Genomic DNA, 23,584 nt, shown 5'->3' with positions numbered 1-23,584 from the left:
AAATGCACTGCAATGTGCCCTAAAAAAGTTGCATATTCTGTGCGCATTACTTTGCAGTCATGGGTGCATGTGCGTTATCGTGCGTTCCTGCGGCACATATCTATGTACATAAATATGAATAATAATTGTTCTTAGAAGTCTCTATACCAAGAACAGAAGCTTCAGGGCGGCTTTGCACCTATGCCCTCACGCACGCTCCATGTGGTGCCATTCAGTACCCATGCAGGCTTTTCCAGCAGCACAAACATGTAAATTGTTACTGCGCCAAAGCAATAGCAGCCATTCCAGTCTGTAATATATTAGCAGAAAATGACGAGCCTATGTGCTACTTATTTTACCGCCAGACTAAAGCTCTCCTTTAACATACACAACGTAATTAAACCACTTGACCCAAGCACATTAATTACCCTTCAACACACCTTGCCCCAAGCCTGACCCCCTCACTAATCAAATACAACTCGGTCACGTTTGGTCCCTCTCTCTCGCCGTCAACCAGTCGCAGCGTATTGACGTTTCGGCGCGTCATCTCCAAGGCAGCGGAAAATGGCGGAGGCTCTACCGGAGGCCGGGCGGTACTTCTGTCATAACTGTTCGGCCGAGATAAGCCCTCGTCTGCCGGTGAGACGGGTGGGGAGATGCTGAAGTAGGGAAAAGAACGCTGCGTGCTTTGCCGTTTAGAGTTTCAGGGCTTTGCGGAGAGAGGAAGAACACCATGGCAACAGCTACCGCACCGGCTGTCAAGTGTCATGGCAGAAGGTGGGGGATGGTGACAGCCAGTGTGTCAGCATTGAGGCGCATATGGCTTCTCTATACCCAGCACACCGCCATGGTTACTGCCTGCTCTGGCACCATGTGCGACCGGGTGATGCAGCCCCCCGATAAGGCCTGTCTGCTGCATGTTGTACGGCATTCTTAGCATTGTATATCTCTGGAATCTGTTCTGCCAGAAACATTTACAGCTCATTTTTGATCGTGCAAAATATTAATAATAGCTGTTGAAGCAGGGGCTTGTTACATGTCATTTACATTCTGCACTTTAGGTCTGGATTGTATGATAGAGGATCATATGCCTGTGCTATGTCTGAAACCTTCTGCAGCAATAGATTGTATTTATTAAAACAATAGCTGATTACCTGGGGTTGCCCGGGTATTTATTTATTGCAAACTTATAGTTCAAAAAAAGTTTGTAAAAGTATACGCAAAAAGCAGACTGTGCTGAGCAACACATACACAGTTGCAATCATACCTTTTGACATTTTCCAAGCAAAGCAAGTTTGGTTGAAATGTTTCCTAGTGATGACATACACACCTACATACATCCAAATATAGCTCTGACATATAGCACAGCACTGTACAAAGATGACAGGGGCACTCACATGAGTCTCAGTCATATGTCTAGCAAGTTTTGTTGAAATGTCTCCATGCATTTCCTAGTGATGACATACACACATAGCTCTGACATATAGCACAGTGCTGTACAAAGATCAGCTGGTGCATTTTTTGTTGAAATGTCTCCATGCATTTCCTAGTGATGACATACACACATAGCTCTGACATATAGCACAGTGCTGTACAAAGATCAGCTGGTGCATTCACATGAGTCTCAGTCATATGTATAGCAAGTTTGATGATGTGTTTCCTAGTGATGGTGGAACATAGCAAGTTTGGTTAAAATGTCTCCATGCGTTTCATCCAAATATAGCTCTGACATATAGCACAGCGCTGTACAAAGATGACAGGTGCACTCACATGAGTCTTAGTCATATGTATGGCAAGTTTGATTGAAATGCCTCCATGGGATTTCGAGTGATGGTGGAACATACATACAATTTTATATATATATATATATACCGTATTTTTTGCCATATAAGACGCACTTTTTCTTCCCCAAAACTTAGGGGGAAAAGTTAGTGCGTCCTATACGACAAATGTGTTAAAAAAAATAATTAAAATATTATACTCACCCGATACCCGATCCTGCGTGTGTGTGACCGACTGTACACACGGCAGATTTTCGCCCGATAATTGGCCGATACCGATTATCGGGCGAGAAAAATTTGCCGTGTGTACGCAGCTTAAGGCCTGGCTACATGCATTAGTTTTTTGTCGTTGGAAAGGATCATTCACTATTCCAACGGCAAAAGACTGAAAGATGCATAAACAATGGAGCGGCACCTCACTGCACTCTTTCTCCTTCACTTATATTACTATTGTTTGTGGATCTGCATGGATGAATTCATGAAAGATGTTGGACTAGCGCTGTACATAAGCCAGATTCTTGTCTAAGAGCGTTTATCGTACGAGAATCATCTGATGTGTATATAGCCTAAGGATTATGAATGAAAGCCTAATACATGTTATGTTGAATAGCTATAGTAATGTATAGGTTATGAACACTAGGTTAATATGTTTGTGTTCTTATCTGTTGTTTGCTGTGGTAACAGATCTGAACTAATTTTGTGACTACTTGTGTTTAGTCATGTTGTCTCAACATGTTGTCATGTGGTGCTGTATATCCTTTTAACTTGTCACAGCCTTTTGTCACACAATATACCTACCCAGGAAGGTAAAAGTACAGTTGTTTGGAGCAAATATTTTGACAGGGTTTTTGTTACATCAGACTTCAGCTACAAAGAATAAGATCAAACTTTCTCATGGTTTTAGAACGGTCTGTGCCATGTTTGGGATATTTTTCATCACTATTATGAGAGATTTCCTCTTGCTTCCTGTCCTGTCCTGTTGGCATCAGGAAGTTGGGCAATGGAGTAGATCAGAGAGAATTGTGTCAAGCAGACAGATAGTAGATGGAGATTATGAGAGGAGACTTCATCCAGAGTAAAGCTGCGTACACGCGTGCGATTTTTGTCGTTGGAAAGGATCTTTCACGATCCTTTCCAACGACAAAGGACTACACGGTGCATGAACGGTGCTGTACATACATAAAAATCTGACGTGTGTACGCAGCTTTACATGGCTGAAGAAGGTCAGGGATGACTTAAAGATGGAAGGGGTGGGTATGGTTGGAGTGGCACAGTGAGCAGACATCTCTGAATCAGACAATTTTATCTATTCTCCCTGGCCGTAAAAAAAAAAAAAAAAAACAATCTGAAAGCGGTAACTCCGAGCTACACTCGGGATAGCTAAAAAAGGACCAGACTTATCTGGTGCCACCGGCGTCCTGCCTGTCCTCTGGCCGCGTCTGTCGCTAGGGGTGCGGCGGGAATTTCAAATTATTTTGTATTTTATTCAATACAAAAAAACTGTGTTGAATGCAATACACTGGATTTATATGTCTAAAAGCAGTACATTGTCTTTCATGAAATTGTATTTTACAGTATAATATAATAGTATGAGTACAATAAAGTTTGGAAAACAAAATCATGTCAGATTTTTTACATTTTTTTAATTTATAAAAAAAACTTTTTATTTATTATTTTGACATGCTTTTGTGTTTCAAACTTTATTATATTCATACTATTATATTAGACGGTAAAATAAATTTTCATGAAAGACAATGTACTGCTTTTAGACATAAATCCAGACAGAAATGAACAGTTCAGGAGGTTAAAGTAGGTAGAAATGTCTTCGGCAGAGAAGGTAGTTGTAGGGGGGAGCAGGTGGGTTTAGGAGGGACTCAATTGTTTAAAAAAGGCTGCATTGGTTGGAAGCTGGAAATGACAGCGTAGAAATAATTTTGTTTGTTGACACTGAGTGTAGTGTTAATGTTGTAGCCTGGACTCTGCTGCACGAGTAGTTTTTATATATTTGAGATGACAGGAATTGTTCTAGGGATGCTTAACACTATTTCTACAAGAAATATTTTGGAGGTAAATTCTAAAACATCTATCTGAAGGACTAGATGCATCTTGTTTTTGAAGATCTTGTCTGGGTCTGAAAGTTGTTGCAGCCTTTGTTCTTACGTTTTTGAAAAAAAGACTGAACTTTCCCAAAGGCTTCTGTACAATCTTCCACAATGATAGCCTCTGGAATACCTACTTGAAAGACTTTGTTGCCACTTTTTTGAAAGACCATCTGTTCCTTTTCTTATCTTGAGGAATAAAAGCTGACTACCATTCACTTCCAATATGGCCTCCTTTCAGGACCATCTTCCATCACAGGGCAATAAACATTGAGTTTGTCCTAAGGAGTCATCACCAAGGCATGGTTCGAGTTACAAGCCTCTTACTGACTAGGGAATCATTCTTGAGCAAGCACAAACTAAATCCACTGATGCTTTCATTAAAAAGTCTACCTTGTTATAACCTTAAGAACTAAACCCAAATTGTTGTGGACGTTACCATCCTGATTTTGAGCAGTGTTATTTGGCTGGGAAGTTACCGTTAAACAACAGACCTTTAACACAACTTGTATTGTACCTAGGTGACCTTCCTTCTGCACCATGGTGTAATACCTCCTATATGACTTGCACATGATTTTTTTTTGCAATGATGTTTTAGTCTGTGTTGTAGCACTAAGTACCTTACATATCTTGCAGAATTTAGGCTAGTATTCCTGCATCCTTACATTATTTTGATATGGTACAAAGCATAAGGCTTTTTTGACCTTCTGTGGTTTGGTTGGTTAAGCTAGGTTTGGACAGCCCCCAGGTTTACTTGTCTGTGCCAATTGTTGCATCACAAAGTGGACTGAGCTAGTAGGTTCAACTGGTAACTTGGTTTGTTTAGTACATTTGTATGTGTGTGGCGGTGGCAGCTGTAATGACTTTTAATGCTGCTCAACAATTTATTTTTTCCTAAATGGACTGCAGTACCACTTTTACAGGGAAGAAAAGCATTGCTCTACAATGAAATGCCAGTACTAGATTAAAAATAGTTTTGTATATTTTTTTACCTTATAACTGTGTTTTCTTTTTTTCAGTGTTTTTTTGTTTTTGTTTTTTTACATTTTAATGTGCTTTTTTTATTTTCATTGTAGGAATACACTTGCCCCAGGTGTGAATCGGGGTTCATTGAAGAGCTTCCTGAATTAAGGTAAATCAACAACTTCATGTTTACATCCTACAAAAATTTAAAGGAATCACACACAAGGCTGCCCTTGTTAGACTTTTCCATACCTTGTTACCTGATTGTAATGGTAATTATGTGGCTTTAGTGCTAAAGTTTAAAAGCTTGACTTTGATTACCGAGTACTTGTCAGTCAATAGTTAGGTATTGAACACGAGAAACAAGCATTTTCAGAATGTTATCACTGGAAACCCCACATTCTCCTCCAGGCAGGTTTAGGTTAATGGTTTTGTCCAAGTCTCTAACCAACAATTGGAAGTACTGGTAGGCCACCTACAGCTAAATGGGTGTCATTTTCCATTAATAATACTTAAAGTACTTCCTAGTATTTTAGAAACTCAAGACATGTGATATAGCTTGCAGTATACTACCTAATGTCCCTATATGCAAAATGCTAGTTCTCTGGCTGGTATGCCTATTTTTGGCTATATTACCTTTTGTGTCACTGACTTTGTGATTCTGACTACTGACCTTTTTGGAACTAATAACTCGATTTTAAAACTGGGTAGATACCATTGTAAGAGACGGTGTGTGTGTGTGTTTTTTTTTTTTGTTTGTTTTTTATCTGAACATGATAAATTGTACATCTTGCATTTATAGGAACACAGAAAATTCAAGCACCACTTCTGGGACAGATCAAAATAGACATCCCTTTGAGGTAAGTATGCAATAACGTGTGTGTGTGTGTGTGTCTCCCTCATGCATTTCCAATCTCTTTTTTTTTTTTTGTCTTAAGAACTTGGAATCCACCCACTTCACATTACCTCCTGGTTATGGTCAAGTTACTTTTGGAATATTCAACGAAGGCCTAGATTTCCCCATCTTTGGAACAAGTGGGCCAAGTGAAGAAAGCAGAGAAGGGGAAAACAGAAGAGAACAACAGTCACGGCAGAGATATGGTGCAAGACAGCCACGTGCCAGATTGAGTACAAGGCGTTCTGCAGGAAGGCACGAGGGTGTGCCAACATTGGAAGGGTGAGAAGGAGCTTAAAGCGGAAGTAAACCCAAAATTAACCCATGCTCTGCCATGTGCAAAAGGAGCAGCCAAAAGCCTCCTGGGATGCGTGATGTAGGTATCCTGGGAGGCTCTGCACTCCCATTCATTCTTGATGACATAGACGATCGAGAATTAAGGGGGCGTTGCTGCAGTGTTGCATCTTCTTCTTTTTTTTTTTTTTTTTTTGGTGTTGCGCTTAAAAAAAAACACTTAACAAAAATTTTTTCACTTTAAATAAAAGGGTCGTCTACCCTTATATGTATGTAAAGCAAAAATTTTGAATTTAGGTATAGTTTAAAAGAGTTGGGTGTGGGGATGGGTTAGTGACATTTGACTTAATACCAAGTCCAAAAAAAACTATTGTGTGTATATGCACCCAACTTTTGTTGGGTATGTTTAAAGATAATGTCTCATATTTGAACAAAAAATGTATCTGCTGAAAGATGGGATAGCAGCAAGATTGGGAGCAGTCAAGAAAATCTAACATGTTTATATAAAGGATTCTGCATGCTTTTATTGCACCATTTCTCATGTTACAGCTCTCTAGAAATCCTTAGATTGCATCTGTGAAAACTTTCACATCTTGAAATGATGAAGTGGTCAAACAGTGTACTGCAGTCCCTGTATTGAAAATGCGATACGAAATTCATGACGGGAAACTGAAAAAAACAGTTTATTGATGGCCGGCTTTTCGATTGTGAGCCTGTAGTTTACAACATTCTCCATGCACATGTACTGTTAGAATAGCAAAAGGAATAAACCTAAATATGCTTTTACCTAGTCCTTGAAAAATACTTCCTAGATCAGGTCAGTAAATCAAATAAAACAGTTAATGGCAGCCTACAGATTTTACTGTTACAAGACTTCTTTTAATTAGGAGTACTACATTATTTTGCATTTCTGAGGTGTGAGTATTTAATTATTTATCACTAAAAATTATAATTTAAAAAAAAAACTAGACCAGTATTTTTATATTGCTGTTTGCCAATAGTGAAATTTGTTCATTCCTTTTTTCTATTAGTCATATATCTTTCTTTTTAATAGGATCATTCAGCAGTTGGTAAATGGGATCATAGCACCCACAGCAATGCCAAACTTGGGACTGGGGCCATGGTGAGTCTGGTAACTGTCCTGTGTTAGTGTTGTCTTATCAGCATTATCTTATCAGCAGTAATGCTGTGCAGATGAGTATGGGATATCTGAATAAGTTGATACCAAAATGAATTGATCTGTCAGGATTTAAGATTTGTTTGCATACTGGTAGGTAATGTTTCTTGACTATTTATATGCTTAGTATCAACATGAACTCCAGGAAGTAAAAAAATATCCACATTAATGCAGCTCTGAATTTGAACTGGTAATAGCAGAATACAGTCCTTGTATTTTAAATTGGGACTGGGGAGGGAGAAGCAACATCAATATACAATCAGTTCTGCTACAGTACAAGAGTCTTTCTGAAGGGCAAAGCAATTGAAGAGCTTTGAGGTAATTGGTCTTCTTCTTGCACTGTGAAATCACAGAGTGGGAGGTGGAATGGAGACCTTTAAGGGCAGCTAAACCTTTTTATCCCTGGGGGCTGTTTCATCTGTGATCAGCCATTTGATAGCATAATTAATTAGAACAAGTTTTCAACCATAACATAATTTTATAACCAAAGACATGCCTTAAATGTAATACGCTTTCATGTGTGTTAGTAGGCAGGATGTAAATGAAAAACCTTGTTAGATTAGGAATTTGTCAAAACAAGGAAAAACATATACAATTGGAACTTTTAGGGCCGATTCTATTCCAACTTACATTGTAAAATTTATAAAAACTTTTTATTTATGTTCAATAAATTTTTATTAGAATTTTTCCAAGTTAACAACAGCATCCATATACATATCTTTTATACAGTACAAAGGAAAAAAGCAAATATAGGGTAATACCAAAGAGAAAAAAGGGAAGGGGAGGTCACCATGAACAAAAACCTGAACACCAGATGCAATATCAATATTTAGCCTTAAACAACAACATAAAAATAGTCAGTAACAAAGTGTTTAAGTTTGGTACCAAAAATTGGGTCCAGGGTTCCCCAACCAGCATATACTTAGAATGAGTATCGGTAAATGTACTAGACCAGAAGTCGACAAACTTTTGTGGCCACTAGGCCATTTCAGGGGTGGGCAGGAGCACACTAGGGGGGACTCTCTCCCGTTTCGTGCCTAATCGCTCCACCCCCCAACAGGAACGCCCACTGAAGGGGAATCCCTCTCCTCCGGAGGAGATGGATTTCGCTTCAGGGGGCGTTCCCTATTAACCCCAGCGGCGGAAGTGTGCATGCCAGCCGTGGTAAATAGGGGAGCCACAGCAAGAGGCGGCTCTGCTAGTTTGTCCTGGCCTAAAGCCCCCTGGCCAATCGTGGCTCCAGAGCTGCGGGTTGCTAGCCAGGATTAGGCCGGATCGGCCAGGGGGTGTTGGGCCGCAACAAACTACCGGCTAGGCCGTATCTGGCCTAAAGGCCGGAGTTTGCCGACCCCTGTACTAGACAATTTTTAATTTATGCACATATTATCAACTCTAAGTTTGACTTCATGAAATGGAATAAATTGTTTCTTCCAGTCATTGCTATCATTTGTTTAGCAGCCATAAGAATGTGCGAACACAACTTAAATTGAGCCCTGGAAAGATTCCGTGGTTTGAAATGTAACCGTGCCAGCCATGGATCCTTGGGTATATGTACTGGAAACGCTTTATTCAACAGGTGAAAGACCCGACCCCAGAATCTGATTACAAAGGAGCAGGTCCACCAGACATGCATAAGCGTACCCAGTTCCTGGCAGCCCCTGATACAGGATCCAGATACGGTTGTGGCAAAGTTTTAGGTGTGCCGTTACCATATACCATCTAGTCATCACCTTGTAAGCAGACTCAATGGTTACATTATTAATGGAGCAGGGAGCTAGTTTTGCACCAAGCAATAATTCCATGCTTCATCTGTCTTGGAGCAAGTAAGATCCTTCTCCCAATCAGTCACATATTTATGGATCTCTTGGAGACCGCAATTTGTTCTATTCTGCATAAATTGTAGAGATCAAATGTGGCGATAGGGGAGTCTGAAAACAGATCTGCTCCACAACAGATAAACCTGATAAAGCCACCCTCCAGTCTAACAAGGATTGGATCCAGTGCCTGAGTTGAAGATGGCAGAAATATTCCCTACCAGGGGCCTCACAAGAAACTTTTATGTGCTCCCAGCTCATGATACCATTTCGGGTAAGCAATGAGTACAGTACTGTGAAATTATGAGACATCCACCAAGCAAATGGCCTGGTGATTCATGTCCAGGAAGGAACAGTGGATTATGTGATATAGGGAGCAAAGGTAGAGATGGTGACATTAGACCGCTGGAATATCTCACAGAGTCCCAAACACTCAACACATGCTTAAGATGAGGGCTCATATGTGGGGAATGCATTTTGGCGGAGAGCCATGGAAATGCACAGATATCCAATGGATCGCACAACAGTGAGGGGCTTTCGTCCCAGCATATAAAGACGGTATTGGGGTTATGCGAGAGACCTGATAATATTTAGCAAAATGCAGGACCCCCAGACCTCCATGCCTGCTGTGAAAAAACATAGATTTCTGCGCTACCCTTGCTTTCTTGCCAACCCATATAAAATAAACTGCTTTCTGTAAAGTCTTTAAATATACTGGCGGTACCCTCACAGGGGATGGTCCGGTTGGAAGTTAGATAAATATAGAGTTCCATATGTATCCATCACATAGATCCCTAGATATTCCAGCTTTCGCGAAGCCCAATTAAATTAAAGAGTGTTTGATTGTGTTCACCAATGACTGTGGCAGAGTTATATTAAGGGCGGTAGACTTGGTCTCATTAATCTGCAGACCCAAAATGGTAGCAAAACTATGCAGTGTTGCGATTAGATTAGGCAAACTAATTGTAGGTTGTGTTAGTAAAAGTAAGATGTCGACCTCGAATAAGTTTAGTTTATACACCTGATGATAGATTTCCTACCCATGAATGTTAGAATTAGAACAAATTATTTGGGCTAGCGGCTCCAAGGCCAAAACAAAAAGTAAAGGTGAAAGAGGGCACCCTTGGCGTGTGCCTCGTTGAATTGGGAATATAAAAGAGTAGTACGACATATATCGGACTCTCGCTACCGGGGTACAACGCCTTTATCCAAGAGAGAAACTGACTTTTAAAGCCCCATTTGGACAATGCATAAAGCAGATAATGCCAAGAAATGGAGTCAAATGTTTTATGAATGTCCAGTGACAGAGGCATACTAGGGATGTTACGCTGATGTGCCAGGTGAATTAAACCAGTAATTTTCTACGTACAGGCAGGGGCTTGTCTACCAGGAACAAAGCCCAGATGGTCCTTGTGTATTAATAAATCCAAAAATGTATTCAATATGTTAGCCAGGATTTTAGCTAAGATTTTAAAAACTTTTATTTAAATACAGATTAACAAAAATCATCACTACATAAAAACATATACCGCATTGGTCAATATCTCCTGCATGGGCACCACATATGATGTTCAAGCTGTCAACGTGTTTCGCGGAGCTGATGTCTGCTTCTTCAGGACATACAGGGAGATCTATAGATAATAATCATCTGGTCAGTGCTTGTGTGTGTGTGTGTGTGTGTTGTGTGTGTATATATATATCTATATCAGTTTCCAAAAAATCCAGAGTTACAAAGAAAACATTGTTATAAGATGCTTATAATTGTCCATACAACTCTTTTATAAGATGTGTTAGGATAACAAACAAAACGAAAAGACAGCAAAGACCGGCACCAACTCCAAGAGAAACCTTTGTATATGAGTAAAGGGTTTAAAAAAAAATTTCTATCCCTTTTACTTTTTTAAACCAATTACTAATATACAAAGGATTCCCTTGGAGTTGGTGCCTGTCTCTTCTGCCTTTTTGTTTTGTTCATTATCTTACCACATATTATGAAAGAGTTGTATGGACAATTATGAGCATTTTATAATAATGTAAGTAATGTTTTCTTAGTAACTGGATTTTTGGAAACTGAGATAGAGAGATGATTTGAAGGAAGTACCATATTTTTCGCCGTATAAGAGGCTCCGGAATATAAGACTCACCCAATTTTAAAGGAGGAAAATCAAGAAAAAAAATATTCTGAAAGATTATTCCCCTTCTGATCACTCATGTGCCATTCATACCGTATTCTCCTTCTGATCACTCATGTGCCATTTAAATTCCCCTTCTGATCACTCTGCCATTAAAATTCCCCTTCTCATCACTCTGTGCCGTTCTCACCTTTTTTTCCACTGTACGGCAGTTAGGGCAGGGATCAGCAGGGGGCGCTGTGCCGGCTTCTTTCGCTCTGCACTGCAGCCAGGAGGAGACACACGCTGCAGCCAGAGAAGAGACACACGCAGGATCGGGTATCGGGTGAGTATCTTATTTTAATTATTTTATAACACATTTGTCGTATAAGACGCACCAACTTTCCCCCCCAGTTTTGGGGAAGAAAAAGTGCGTCTTATACGGCAAAAAATATGGTTACATCTACATCAACATCCACTCAAAGTGGGGGTATTGGTTGGAAATTCTCCCGCTTCTCCTGTTCTAATTGCAACTGTAACATTTATTTTTGTTTCTGTAATGGTGTCCTGGTTTCAGTAAACCTCCCCAGACAGAATCCATGAAATAAAGGTTTTTTTGCTGTACCTGCTCTACTATATCTCCTTGAAACATTGTGTTTTTTCTTTTAATTTTTATTTATATTTTTCTCACATAGGGGGGTTCTTCATTCCAATCCAATGGATTATGCTTGGGGAGCTAATGGACTTGATACAATAATCACACAGGTATTCTTTATTTCTTTGCAGTGAATAGATGTGATCTGAACTGGGAAAAAAGTTGAGAAATATGACTGATTTGGAAATTTTTGTGTTTAGAATTTATTGATTATTCTTATGAAGGTATCCTCTGTTTTATTTCTCATAGTTACTTAACCAATTTGAAAACACCGGCCCTCCACCTGCAGATAACGAGAAGATCCAAGCCCTTCCAACAATTCAGATAAAAGAGGATCATGTGGGTGAGTATATGATTTGTATATGCATTTTAGGTTAATTTGCCCAGAAATACAGATATTATACCACATTTTAAATGTAATAAAATAGATTAGGTGATGAGCCAAGTTGGTGCGATTGTCAGATACTTTAGGTTAATGTATGCCTCCTGAGTGTTTTTCTAATCTACCAATACACGAATAGAGAAAGCAAAAATAATGGTAAATAGATATATTTTTAGTGGCTAACTAAACATATTAATACAAGCTCTAGCCTGAATGANTATATAAATATCTCTGAAAAGGAAACTTAAGCTTTGAAAGCTTGTATTTTAAAACAAAGTTTTGCCACTGAAATATATTTTTGACAACACGTTTACCTTCTTTACTTGTATGTTTATTGCTGGCTAAATTGTCTCCTATATGGCAAATTTCATGATTCTTGAGCTTGTTCATGGTCAGGATCAGCGGTGGCCAACAAGTGGTCCGCGAGAAAAGTTTGGGGGTCCGCGGCTCTGTCCGGTGCACCCCCGAGCAGGGTCAGGAGAAGGACGCCGCTGGGGGGGAGGCACCAGCCAGAGGTGCGGACCATGTCCCCCATACAGTTCCTGGGCTCTGGGAAGTGGGCGCACTGTAGCCCTGGACACAACCCACTCACTCTCCCATTGCAGGCTCAGATCTGCAATGAGAGAGTGGGTGGGGTAATGTAATCATGATGTCACTATGGGGAAGGTTTCTCCCCCTTTGGGTGACAACCAGCTCCCTGCGCATGCGTGGTCAGGAGCCAGTGGTATTAGTGGTCGGTGGAACCAAAAAGGTTGCTGACCACTGGTCTGAATGACTTTGCACTACTATTTAGGAATAGTTGTGATATGCCTGAAAACTATTTGATTTGCTGAATCCTCTGGTTTTTAGATTGATTTGTCTACTGCTTTGTCATTGTAGAGTTGGAAGTAAGATGGCACAAACACTGGTGTAACTTTGAGTGAAGCCTCAAGATCAGTCAACTGTGGCTGTATTAGTAGTATTGGCAGTAACCTGTGATGTATGCCTATCTGTAGCCATGGGTACTTCTATTTGCTATTACTTTAAGGAATGTGCACACCTGTCTGGCCTGGTGTTTTTGCACGTTAATGTGATTAGGAAATGTATCTTATGTTAAGGCAGTCCGTTTAGATTACCAGGCTGCCAGAGCATTAAAATGGGAAAAAATTGGACACCTGCTATTTTCCCAAAACGGAGCAATGCAGTTTAGTGCGTCATGTGTTGAGTAGTGCTGCCTAATTACATTGAAGTGTCCCCACAATGATGTAATATGTTGTAGTAACATGTTCATTAACATATGCATTATTTCAACATACAGCTGTGAGTGGGTGTGAATAAGCGCTACAATATTAGCAAACCATTCTCCTTTACCAAAAGCTAATATGGGATTTAACAATACAAATCATTTATTCACTCCGGAAAATGTATGTGTTCTTTCCTACATACGTTTGATCATTCTGACAGTTCATGTTGTCTCCTGCACCAGGTTCTGGATTAGAGTGTCCTGTATGTAAAGAAGACTATACAGTTGGTGAAAGTGTACGACAACTACCTTGCAATCACTTATTTCACAATGACTGCATCATCCCCTGGTTAGAGCAGGTCAGTATTTATTTGGAAGCTCTCGCTTCTCCTTTCCTTGTAATCTTTCACAAAAACTGGCCTAATGATTATGTAAGATGTCTGTTTATACATCAGAATTTAGATCTTTTGGGAAGCAAATTTTGTAGCATGTATACAGCATCTGTTGTTCAGTGTTGTAGCGCATTTATATGGTAAACCACACTATAGATGATTTTTAACCCCCCTAGCGGTCTAATTCTGTCCGTATTTTCATGCGAAAAGCATTATTGTTTTGCATGGAAATTTATTTTACATTGTAGGCCTATAATTCTGAATAAATTCTTATTCCCCTTCTGATCACTCATGTGCCATTCAAATTCCCTTTCTGATCACTCTATGCCTTTCAAGTTCCCTTTCTGATCACTCTGTGTCATTCAAAATTCCTTTCTGATCACTCTGTGTCATTCAAATTCCCCTTCTGATCACTCTGTGCTTTTTTTCCCCACTGTACGGCAGTTAGGACAGGGAACAGCAGGTGGCGCTGTGCCGGCTTCTTTCGCTCTGCTTTACAGACAGGAGAAGACACGTACTGCTGCCAGAGAGAAGCGGAGACAGACGCTGCTGCTGCCAGAGACACACGCAGGATCGGGTATCGGGTGAGTATATTATTTTAATTATTTTATCACACGGTATTTGTCGTTTAAGACGCAACAACTTTTCCCCCCAGTTTTAGGGAAGAAAAAGTGCGTCTTATACTGCAAAAAATACGGTAACTCACTGAAAATAAATGTCCTAATATTTAATAAATGTAAAAATAAACTTTAAATATAAAGATTTATTTGTATTGGACTCAAAACAGGTATTTTGTATTGAATCCAATACAAAACTATTTGAATTTCCCGCTGCACCTCCCGCACGAACCGACGCATGCACCGACGTCACCGGGAAACCCCGGAGAACGTCTCTGCAGTCGCTGGGAGCTGATTAAAGAAGGAGGACGCTGCCCCAGGACGGACGAACAGGACGCCGGAGGACGCCAAAGGAACAAGGTAAGTGGGGTTTTTTATTGTTTTTAGCGCCCCTGAGTGTGACTCGGGATTACCGCTTTTTGCAAGTAAAATACACCACGAGTCACACTCTGGAATAGCGCTAGGGTGGTTAAACATTTAGGGTAAAGAAATCAGTCAATGTGTCTGTGCAGATTTAAAATGAGAGCTGAAATCTATATTATGATTGACTCCCATCTATATTAGCTAACCTATCTAATCTAACACTTCTAACAATGTAAATCTCAATGGTCCCCAACCAATCTTACTTTTTTTTCTTCTGATTACACTATTGTGTTCTGTAGTGCTATGGAAGTGTGTGTGTTTTTTTTTTCCTGGCAATACTTTTTTGGAAGAATTTCTAAACTTTTAGGAGTTATTTTTTTGCTGTCCCTGTGACCACTATTTTTTAATTTTAATAAGCTTTAGACCTCTTCTGTTACCAGAGCTACATTGTGTAATGACCCTCAGCATTGAAGATTTGGCAATTAAAATTGTGTGCTCTGTTTCCTTCTCTTACAGCATGATACATGTCCTGTATGTAGGAAAAGTCTGAGTGGTCAGAACACTGCTACCAACCCCCCAGGACTTTCAGACATGAATTTTTCTGCATCATCTGCTTCTTCTTCATCCTCCACCTCCCCTACTGAAGAAAATAACTCTGCCAACAATTCCTGAGCAGCTGAAATTGGGTGAGGTAGCAGTTGCAGTGCACCTGCACCTCATGCCGCCCTCTCGCCTACTGCTTTGTCACCACTGCTTTCAGAGCCGAAGGGAACAATGCACAGGGGTTCCTAAAAAGACTTTAAGGCTTTTGGGGGGGGCAGGGGTTGAGTCTGGATATCTCTTCCTCCTAAATGAGTCGAAGCAGCTGGTAACCAAAGTGTGACCATCTAATATGGGAGAGACTGTGTGGGTGTGAGATTTTTTTTTTTTTTTTTTTGTCCCCCTTGTGAGGGGTTTGGGTTTCCTCTTTTAAAATTTAGAGGTGCGGTAACTCCTTTTTATCATTTTTATTTTTTAATGCTTTGAAGTTTTTAAACTCTAAATTAAACATGTAAGATTGATGCTGCTCCTGGTGTGAGCAGTGACTGCATAATATTTGGAGGATGTGTCTTCCTTAGTAAAGTGTGTGTAGAATGTGCCATAACTATGACACACAGTGCCAGCCTTAACTATCTTGTGGGTTCCAGTTCCTTGGCCGATTTTCTATAAAGCAAAGCTCACGAAGATATGATGAAGGCTGCCTTTCTAATTTAATTGTGGGAAAAAATATGCTAATTGTCTGAATATAAAGCTCGTATTTGGTTTGTGGGGAAAAAATATGCTAATTGACTGAATATAAAACTCGTATTTTGGTTTCAGAGGTTTCAATCATATACTTGAAAGAAGCTACCTGTGACAATTAGTGAGCATACCCATTCAGGGTCATTGATTTAGAAGGTAATAAAGGCAAAGGATCATACATTTTACCAGGGAAGCATGTTTTTTTATAATCTTGTCAGAAATCGTTGTTTGCATATTGTCTTGGTAAACGATTTTTTTTTTTTAAGTTTGTCTTAGCTAGTCCTAGTATTTCTACACACTTTTTTTTTTTTCCAATTTGTCAGTACTGTATGTGAAGTTAAATTTTGGGCTACAGATTTGCTGTGAGCAAACCTATATAGCTAATAGGAGAAGCTCAGAGTAATGTGTGTGGCAGGTTCTGCTCCTCATTTTTGGCAGCCTATTTGTTCTAAGAGCCAGGTATATAGTCTCATTGTGACACAATTACATAGATGAATAGCAGATTTCTATCAACTCTTGGAACTTGAAGTTTGGAACCATATTTCTCCTGAGATAGTGTATGAAAAACTATTTTTTCTTCTTTCCAAAAGTCTGGTGCTAATTATCTCCTCATGTAGCACAGGTCAATAATAGTTCATTTTATATTTTTAGTTTTTCTTTTCCGTTTTCAATGGCTTTCTACAATTGCGGAAAGTAACTTGGTTTTGTTAACCATTGCACAAACTTTCATATTTATTGTGTGTACATACAGAAAATATTTTATGCTGGATTATATGAAGAATGTTTGCTTTTTTTTTTTTCTCTTTTATGCCAGAAGTTGAAGCATACAATTTCATTTTAGGTATGGGGGGAAAAAGTTCAGAGCTTTTGACATTTCTATTCTACACATTGAGCAGCTTTTTCTAAACCATATTTAGCTAGTAATAAAGGTGCTTCTTTTCTAAGTAAGCCCTGCAAATTGATGGTGGTAAAGTCAGCTTGCTATCTGTAGTTTAAACTTCTCCAGTGTCAATTCTCTCCATTTCGTAAAACTACTCACTGAGTAGGGCCAACTGTACATGATTTGTTGCTGTGTTGTAAGATATAATAATAAGGTAAGTTATTACTGAAAAAGAAATGTTATGTGGGATTTTTATCTATTGATGATGATTCTTGTCTGAACACCAACATTTATTACGTTTAGAACATACACCCAGCCCCTCTTCCTCCCACATTATATAAAAACGGCAACATTTTTTTTTTTTTTTTATCAATTGAGGGACACGGGAAGCTTTAAACTTTCAGGAATCCTGCTTTTCTGCAGAAAGACTGGACTTTTGCCAAACATAAAAATGTAGACCGGCCTTGGAATACCCACCCTTTACTATTAGGGAAAATGGGCGTCTTTTTTGGCTCTTCTGATTTAAAATGGACTTACACCAAGAGATTATGAAAGTTGCCATTGCATTAATTCTAAAGAATGTTAGTTGCCTAGATATGATGCTGATCTTTAGGCTTCAGTAGTTTTTAATGCCTAGAACAAGTATTCCGGTAACTTTTTATGTAATAAGTTGAAAACCTGATCTTGGATACAGTGATTCAAAAGTAAAAGTGGCAGATCAGAACACCAGTCATGCTAAAAGTAATTTTTAAACTTTGGTCAATGGCAGTTTACTGTGTACCTTTTTTGGGTTTTTCTTTGTTCACTGATATTTGCCAATGAAGGTGGGTGCTGATGTTTGTTATTCTGCTGGGCGGAATATTTTGTGCATGCACTTTATGGCTTTTTTTTCTTTCCAGTCAGCATCGCCCCAGTTCTACTGCTGCCAGCCCCTGCAGCTGCTCTATCATCCAGTTTTGAGTGTGGTCTGCTAGATACCATCTGCCTAGGTTTTATGAGCACTGAAAGCCACCACCTATCATGAGGCTGTATCTTGAGCTTATTTTTTATTGCAGCTGCAACGTATCTAATCATAGCCACAAGGCGGTGGACATTTTGCTGAGGACAGTTGGAAAGTTTAACTTTTTGTAGCAATTGTTGATTGAGATTGTCAGCACATAAAATGCTGGAGTCTATCAAGAGGTGCTACAAACAGTTCAACTTTCCAGGTGTCCCCAGCAAAATGTCTACTGTTTGTAGCAAATTTTGATGGACTCCAACATTTTATGCACTGACACGATTTCCAACTCTGGGTCATCTATGGCTCCTGTGGGTGTTGTTTGGCCTATTTCTCTCTGAGCCTTTCCCTAGTTATCTCTGGCAGCCACAAAAGCATTACGTTGCCTTCGCGCTGCGGATTCAGAGTATAGCTGCTGTAGAAAGTTTGATGCAGAATTGTTAATGCTTGAATAGTCTTTCAACAAAGTCATTGTTTTGCAATTATGTTTACATTTAAAGAGCCTGTTTCAGCTACACTTTAAATGGAAGATCAGACTGTGTCTTCTAGCTCTGCGGTCTCTGGCCTTGATTTCCCCTGTGCTACCATCTGCCCTTTTACACCATTTCTGCGTTCTTTTTGTATAAAGATTGGAACACCTACCCTTAGCATTGAACTATTTTCATAGGAGCTTTAGTAAAGAGTGTGTTTCGCCTCTGAATCTGGCCATATTTAGCTTTAAAGTGTACCTGAACCTGGGAAGAATATTGTAAATAAAGGTATGTGTATGTACTGCTTGGGAACAGGATTATACACATACCATACTTTGTCTTAAAGCCCAATTTATGAAATTTGATCTTGTTTTTTCTGTCTATCTAAATTCTGTTTATTCTGTATCTAAATTGACAAGCCAGGAACTGACTCATCACCAGTCCCTGTCTGTCCTTACCACTTCACAGCCTTGTGAAGGGAGCTTGGACAGGTTGCCTGTGCATGTGCAGGGATATACTGTGCATGTGCAGACTTGTGCATGTGCCTGTGCATGTGCAGACTTACTGAGAGTGAGCTTATCAACCTGTCGGCCATGGAAGACGGTGGTGCCTGCTTCACATATCCAGAAGTTTCTTGAGCATTCTGCAGATACATCAGTGAAAGTTTGCACATATACCAAATCTACAATGTTTTTTACAGTTCAAGTTTACTGAAAAGAGGTAGTTCCGTTTTCACAACAACCATAACCAACCTTGGAACTTCGTGGTTGCTCAATGATCTCTGCCAACATAGGCTTACATATAAAATGTAAAAATAAACAATTGCTTTATTTGAATACCATTCCTTTAGGAAGACAGAACATAATAAACCTTTCAATGAGGCAAGGTTTATCATTACTATCTTTGACACCCCCCCAACACTGTCAATGGCTGGATGTCTGTTCTTGTCATTATTTTTCAGAGACCATTGTCTTCCTACTCTGTTCAAGAGTTTAGAGCAGGTATGGGCAAACTATGGCCCCCAGACCATATATGGCCCGTTAGGCATTTTTATCCGGCCCGCTGAACTCTCTCTACTTCAGCGGCTCCGCTAGATCTGCGGCTCTGGCCGGTGCACCCCCGAGCGAGGTCAGGAGAAGCACCCCACTGGAAGGCCACACTGGCCAGAGCCGCGGACCATGTTTCCTGTACAAATCCTGGTCTCAGAAAAATGGGCGGAACGACCCGCCAACTCTCCCATCACAGGCTTAGATCTGCGATGGTAGAGTGGGCGGGGTTATATCATTATGACATCACATTCAGTGACACCCGTCTTGGCGCTCCATCCATCTAATCCTGGATCCAGACCCCCTGCCAAATTTTAGATTCCATTGTGGCCCCTGAGCCAAAAAGTTTGCCCACCCCTGGCTTAGAGCAAGGTGTCTATCATGTTGCTAGCCAAATGGCCTCCAGGATCAGTGCTTTTAAGCGTTTGTTTCCCAGGTTTGCAACGCTGCCACCTGATCTTCAGTTTACACTGGGACTGTGGAGTCTAATGCAAATATTTGGTATTCAAGTCAGCAAAAATTTTATTATTTTAAAGTTAAATGGAATAGTAAAATTAACCATATCATAGTATTTCACAGATAATGACCATGGAGGTAGTATTAAGTATATCTGAACTATATTTTGTCTACAATTGTACTGTTTTCATTTCAAATTCAGTTTCAGAAAACAAATCTACTTGGGTTACGATTATAAAATTTATTGAATTCCAATAATGTATTTTTACATAATCCAACAATCTATTCAAGCAGACCTCTTTGTTAGGCCTGTTACCAATTGCTGTTTTGCTCACCCCTTGTTTGGGCTGCTTCAGTATGCCCCATGTCCCTCAATGAATAAGAAAGCAAATTAAAGTTGTCTACCTAATGTACCCTTAATTTTATATTAGTGCCTATAAAGCAACAAATATTAGAAAAGAGGAAAAAAAGAATATTCTGTGAAATGACAAAATCCAAATGATGAAGCAGTGTTTACAAGTTCACATTCCTAACTGTCCTTTGCAATTTAATATTACTTTCATCTAAATATATACACTATATGCTGGTTAGGATTCAGGAATGGCCCTCACATTGTAAAGGGAAAGTTCTAGCCACTTCGCCATCATGCTGCTTTACAAATATGCACATAAAAGTCTAAACTTTTTGGCATGGCCTATGTGGTGCAAGCACTGCATTGTTCAACACAGACTGTAAAGTGGCATCCACCCTTTTTAATTAGACCCCCAATTTCTAGATTGTCTCCCCTTTTGTCCTTGTCCAGATTTAGTTCACAGTCTGCAAGTCTGCAGAATTCATGGCCCCCACCACAGTATTTAATACACAAATCTAACCCTCTGCTAGAAAAAAATAAATCCTTATTTAATACAGTTCTGCTAAGTTTCATTAGAAACTGCTGCCTCAAGTAAGTGCTTAGTTTTTCCATATAATGCAACAGGGGCAACACTAGTGTCCTAGACCTTGCCTAATCCTGGCGTGCAAAGTACTCTGCTCCTGGAACTCTGCTCAATCATTTATTTATTCCAAGGGCATAAACAGCAGAATGACAACACCTGGAGAACTTTAATACATTTCACATTAAATGTGCCTACTCCTTATGATATAAACTAAATTGGGGCAACTGTGCTGGTAGTTTGTTTTGTCCTACTTCTTAAAAATGTGCAAGTATGATTTCTACTATGAAGAAAAGTTTAGATACATACAGGTAAGTAAAGGAACAGCTAAACCATTTATTTAAAAAATATATGGAGAATAAATTATACAAATCATAAAGAGGTTTTAATATAGACTATAGCAAATTAAGACTGTTTTTGAAAGATTAAAAAAATGATATATACTTACATGGATGGTTCCAGTTGACTCAAATCTGAGTGGCATTTGTACCACCAAGAAAAAAGGGATAATATAATAATCTTTTGATATAATCTAGGGTTCTGATACCATCCATATAATTATAATTTAGTATCTGTTAAATTGTGTATGTGTATATATATATTTTTTTTTGCTTTACAAACAGGTTTTTATTAGGAGAATAGCAAATATTCTGCTTTTTTATTTTTATCATTTAAACTTTGACAGTTTTAATACTTGCCTGTTTGTCCCTAAAGACCTCTTTGGCGGTATAAATTTTGTATACTTATGTATACTTATTTGTATACTTATGAGAAAGCACCTTTACTGCATTCCTGTTAGTCTTTGCTTTTGTCTTTCTGATCTTTGTGCCTTTTTGCACAAAAAAGTGTTAATTCAGAAATTGTCATAAAACAGCTAGTGTAAGTATTTAAATTTTGTCTTCATATCAATTGTCTGTGATCCCCTGGCTGCAAGACAGTGAGAGGCTCCAGGTACCACTGAGGCTCTGCTGCATACAGCCAATCAACTGCAAGGTAAAATGCTGATCAGAAGAGCAGGGAGGACCATAACAGCCTGCTGCTGCTTAACCTGGCATTCAGCAACCTTGGGGTGGGGTTACCTAAGCTGTGCTAGTACTGTAGTAAAGTTTCTCCATCTAGCTGTAGAGACCTGCAAATTGTTTGGCAGGTAAAATTACTGTACAAAATGAATCAGGAATTATTAAGCAGTGCTATCCTAATCATTACTTGTGTCTCATTTGCCCCCTTCTGTCATCTACCTCTGGCATAGTATTACTGCCTTTTTTTTTAAACTAAAAGTTTTGTATTTTTTTTTTTTTTTTAGTAGTAAGGTAGTAGTAGTAGTAGTAGTAGTAGTATTTTTGTTGACTTAGAGCACTTCATGACTAAAAATGTGGTTCTGTATGAAGAAAATAAAATTTTAATTGGGATTACAAACTGTAGCAGTTGGGTCTTAACTATTTTGCTGCCAGAGGCTGCAATTCTTTTAGCATCTTTTGATGGCTAAGTTCTCCTAGGACTCCCTAAACTATATAATCTGAAATCTATGAATGTACATTTATAAATAGATGTTTTTTAGTTCCTTCTACCTGCCTGTTAGTACTTTCTTTTTGTGCATACTGAGATGCAACGAGATGGCGATGTAGTTGTACCTATGCTCATGCCTACAACATCATTTCCCCTCAGCCAATGAACAGGGCCAAGGACTTGTAAGCAAATAATACCTTGTCCACAAAGGTATGAGAAGTGACATCACTATTGTCACAGTGGTGGCTGCGGAGGGGGTTACTGGGAAGTTTTCAATAAAGTCTAAATATGTTCAGTGTTTTTGCATATTGTGGTGAAACCCTGAGTGCCAGCAGTGGAATTACATTCACTTTAAAAGCATTATCCTAAAAGAAAGTATAGTTTCTGAGCACATCTTAAGTCACTAATATTATTCTGTTATTATACATGTATCATTCAGTTTAGGATTGTAAAGAAAGAAGAGTGAGGGCTCTAATAGTATGCAATATATTAATACCAGTCAAAGATCAGTGTCTGCCTTTGACCCTTTCCTATATTACTCTGATTTTACTAGCTAAAGCTACATATTTATCTGTACATTTTTCTTTAATACTGTATGATTAGGAGCTAAATCTAGCATTAGACAGCTTAAAGCTTGTTAGAAGCCTGCTAACAGCTTGTTTTAACAAAATCTTGTAGTTCCATATGGTAGATGAAGAGCACTTTAACTTCAAGCCTCAAGAAAGCTGCTGCAAACATCTGTTGCAGAATATTGAATGCATTGCTTTACCCAAGACTGTGGCCTAAAACTTAAACAATAACTACGCCTTAAAACAAAAATGTTATATATTGCTGCTTTTCAGTTCTTGATCAGATGTGGGGGCTATATTAGTTGTGTATTTTTGGGCCAATAACATTTTTAGCAAATGCAGAACTGATCTACTCATTTGTTTTTTGCTTTTCACTGGTAAAACAATTTGGTAAATGTCTATTCAATCTGTTTAAGTTTCTGTTAACCTATATTTTAGTCCCTACTTCTAAGAGAGGTAGCTAGCTGAACAAGTTTCTCAGGATGGAATGATCTGTTGTCTCTAGCAACTTTGTTGTTACTTAGCCTTATTTACCTGCATGTTTGCATTGTTCGTGATGCAAAACATGGATATACAGCAGTGTGCAAAATTTCGAGGCACATCAGGAATAAAAAAAGTATAGCATATGGATAGTGTTTAGCACCTATACAAGCTCTGCCAAGAGTCCTTGTTCTCTTTGATTTTTCCTGCATGTGTGAGGGTT

The 23,584-nt window shown here is 39.1% G+C and overlaps 1 protein-coding gene across 1 annotated transcript; it reads left to right on the top strand.

Moving 5' to 3' along the window:
- Positions 1–490: 490 nt before the first annotated feature.
- Positions 491–16,794, top strand: RNF126 (ring finger protein 126). Its single transcript, XM_072404776.1, has 9 exons — positions 491–618; positions 4,936–4,991; positions 5,625–5,682; positions 5,761–5,999; positions 7,066–7,134; positions 11,809–11,878; positions 12,018–12,111; positions 13,616–13,731; positions 15,261–16,794. The coding sequence occupies exons 1-9, from the start codon at positions 544–546 to the stop codon at positions 15,414–15,416; spliced, it is 933 nt and encodes a 310-aa protein (XP_072260877.1). The 5' UTR covers positions 491–543; the 3' UTR covers positions 15,417–16,794.
- The last annotated feature ends 6,790 nt before the right edge of the window (positions 16,795–23,584 follow it).

This window comes from Pyxicephalus adspersus, chromosome 3, assembly GCF_032062135.1.
Source record: "Pyxicephalus adspersus chromosome 3, UCB_Pads_2.0, whole genome shotgun sequence".
NCBI lineage: Eukaryota > Metazoa > Chordata > Amphibia > Anura > Pyxicephalidae > Pyxicephalus > Pyxicephalus adspersus.
The sequence above is the reverse complement of the archived record's forward strand: the minus strand, read 5'-3'. Positions and strand labels throughout refer to the sequence as shown.

What these genes read in the sequence shown, in the direction of transcription:
- RNF126 (XM_072404776.1), top strand. Translation starts at nt 544, where the DNA reads ATGGCGGAGGCTCTACCGGAGGCCGGGCGGTACTTCTGTCATAACTGT. An exon ending in GAAGAGCTTCCTGAATTAAG is followed by an intron (nt 4,992 to 5,624) that starts GTAAATCAACAA and finishes TTGCATTTATAG; the next exon opens with GAACACAGAAAATTCAAGCA. An exon ending in TCATCCCCTGGTTAGAGCAG is followed by an intron (nt 13,732 to 15,260) that starts GTCAGTATTTAT and finishes CTTCTCTTACAG; the next exon opens with CATGATACATGTCCTGTATG.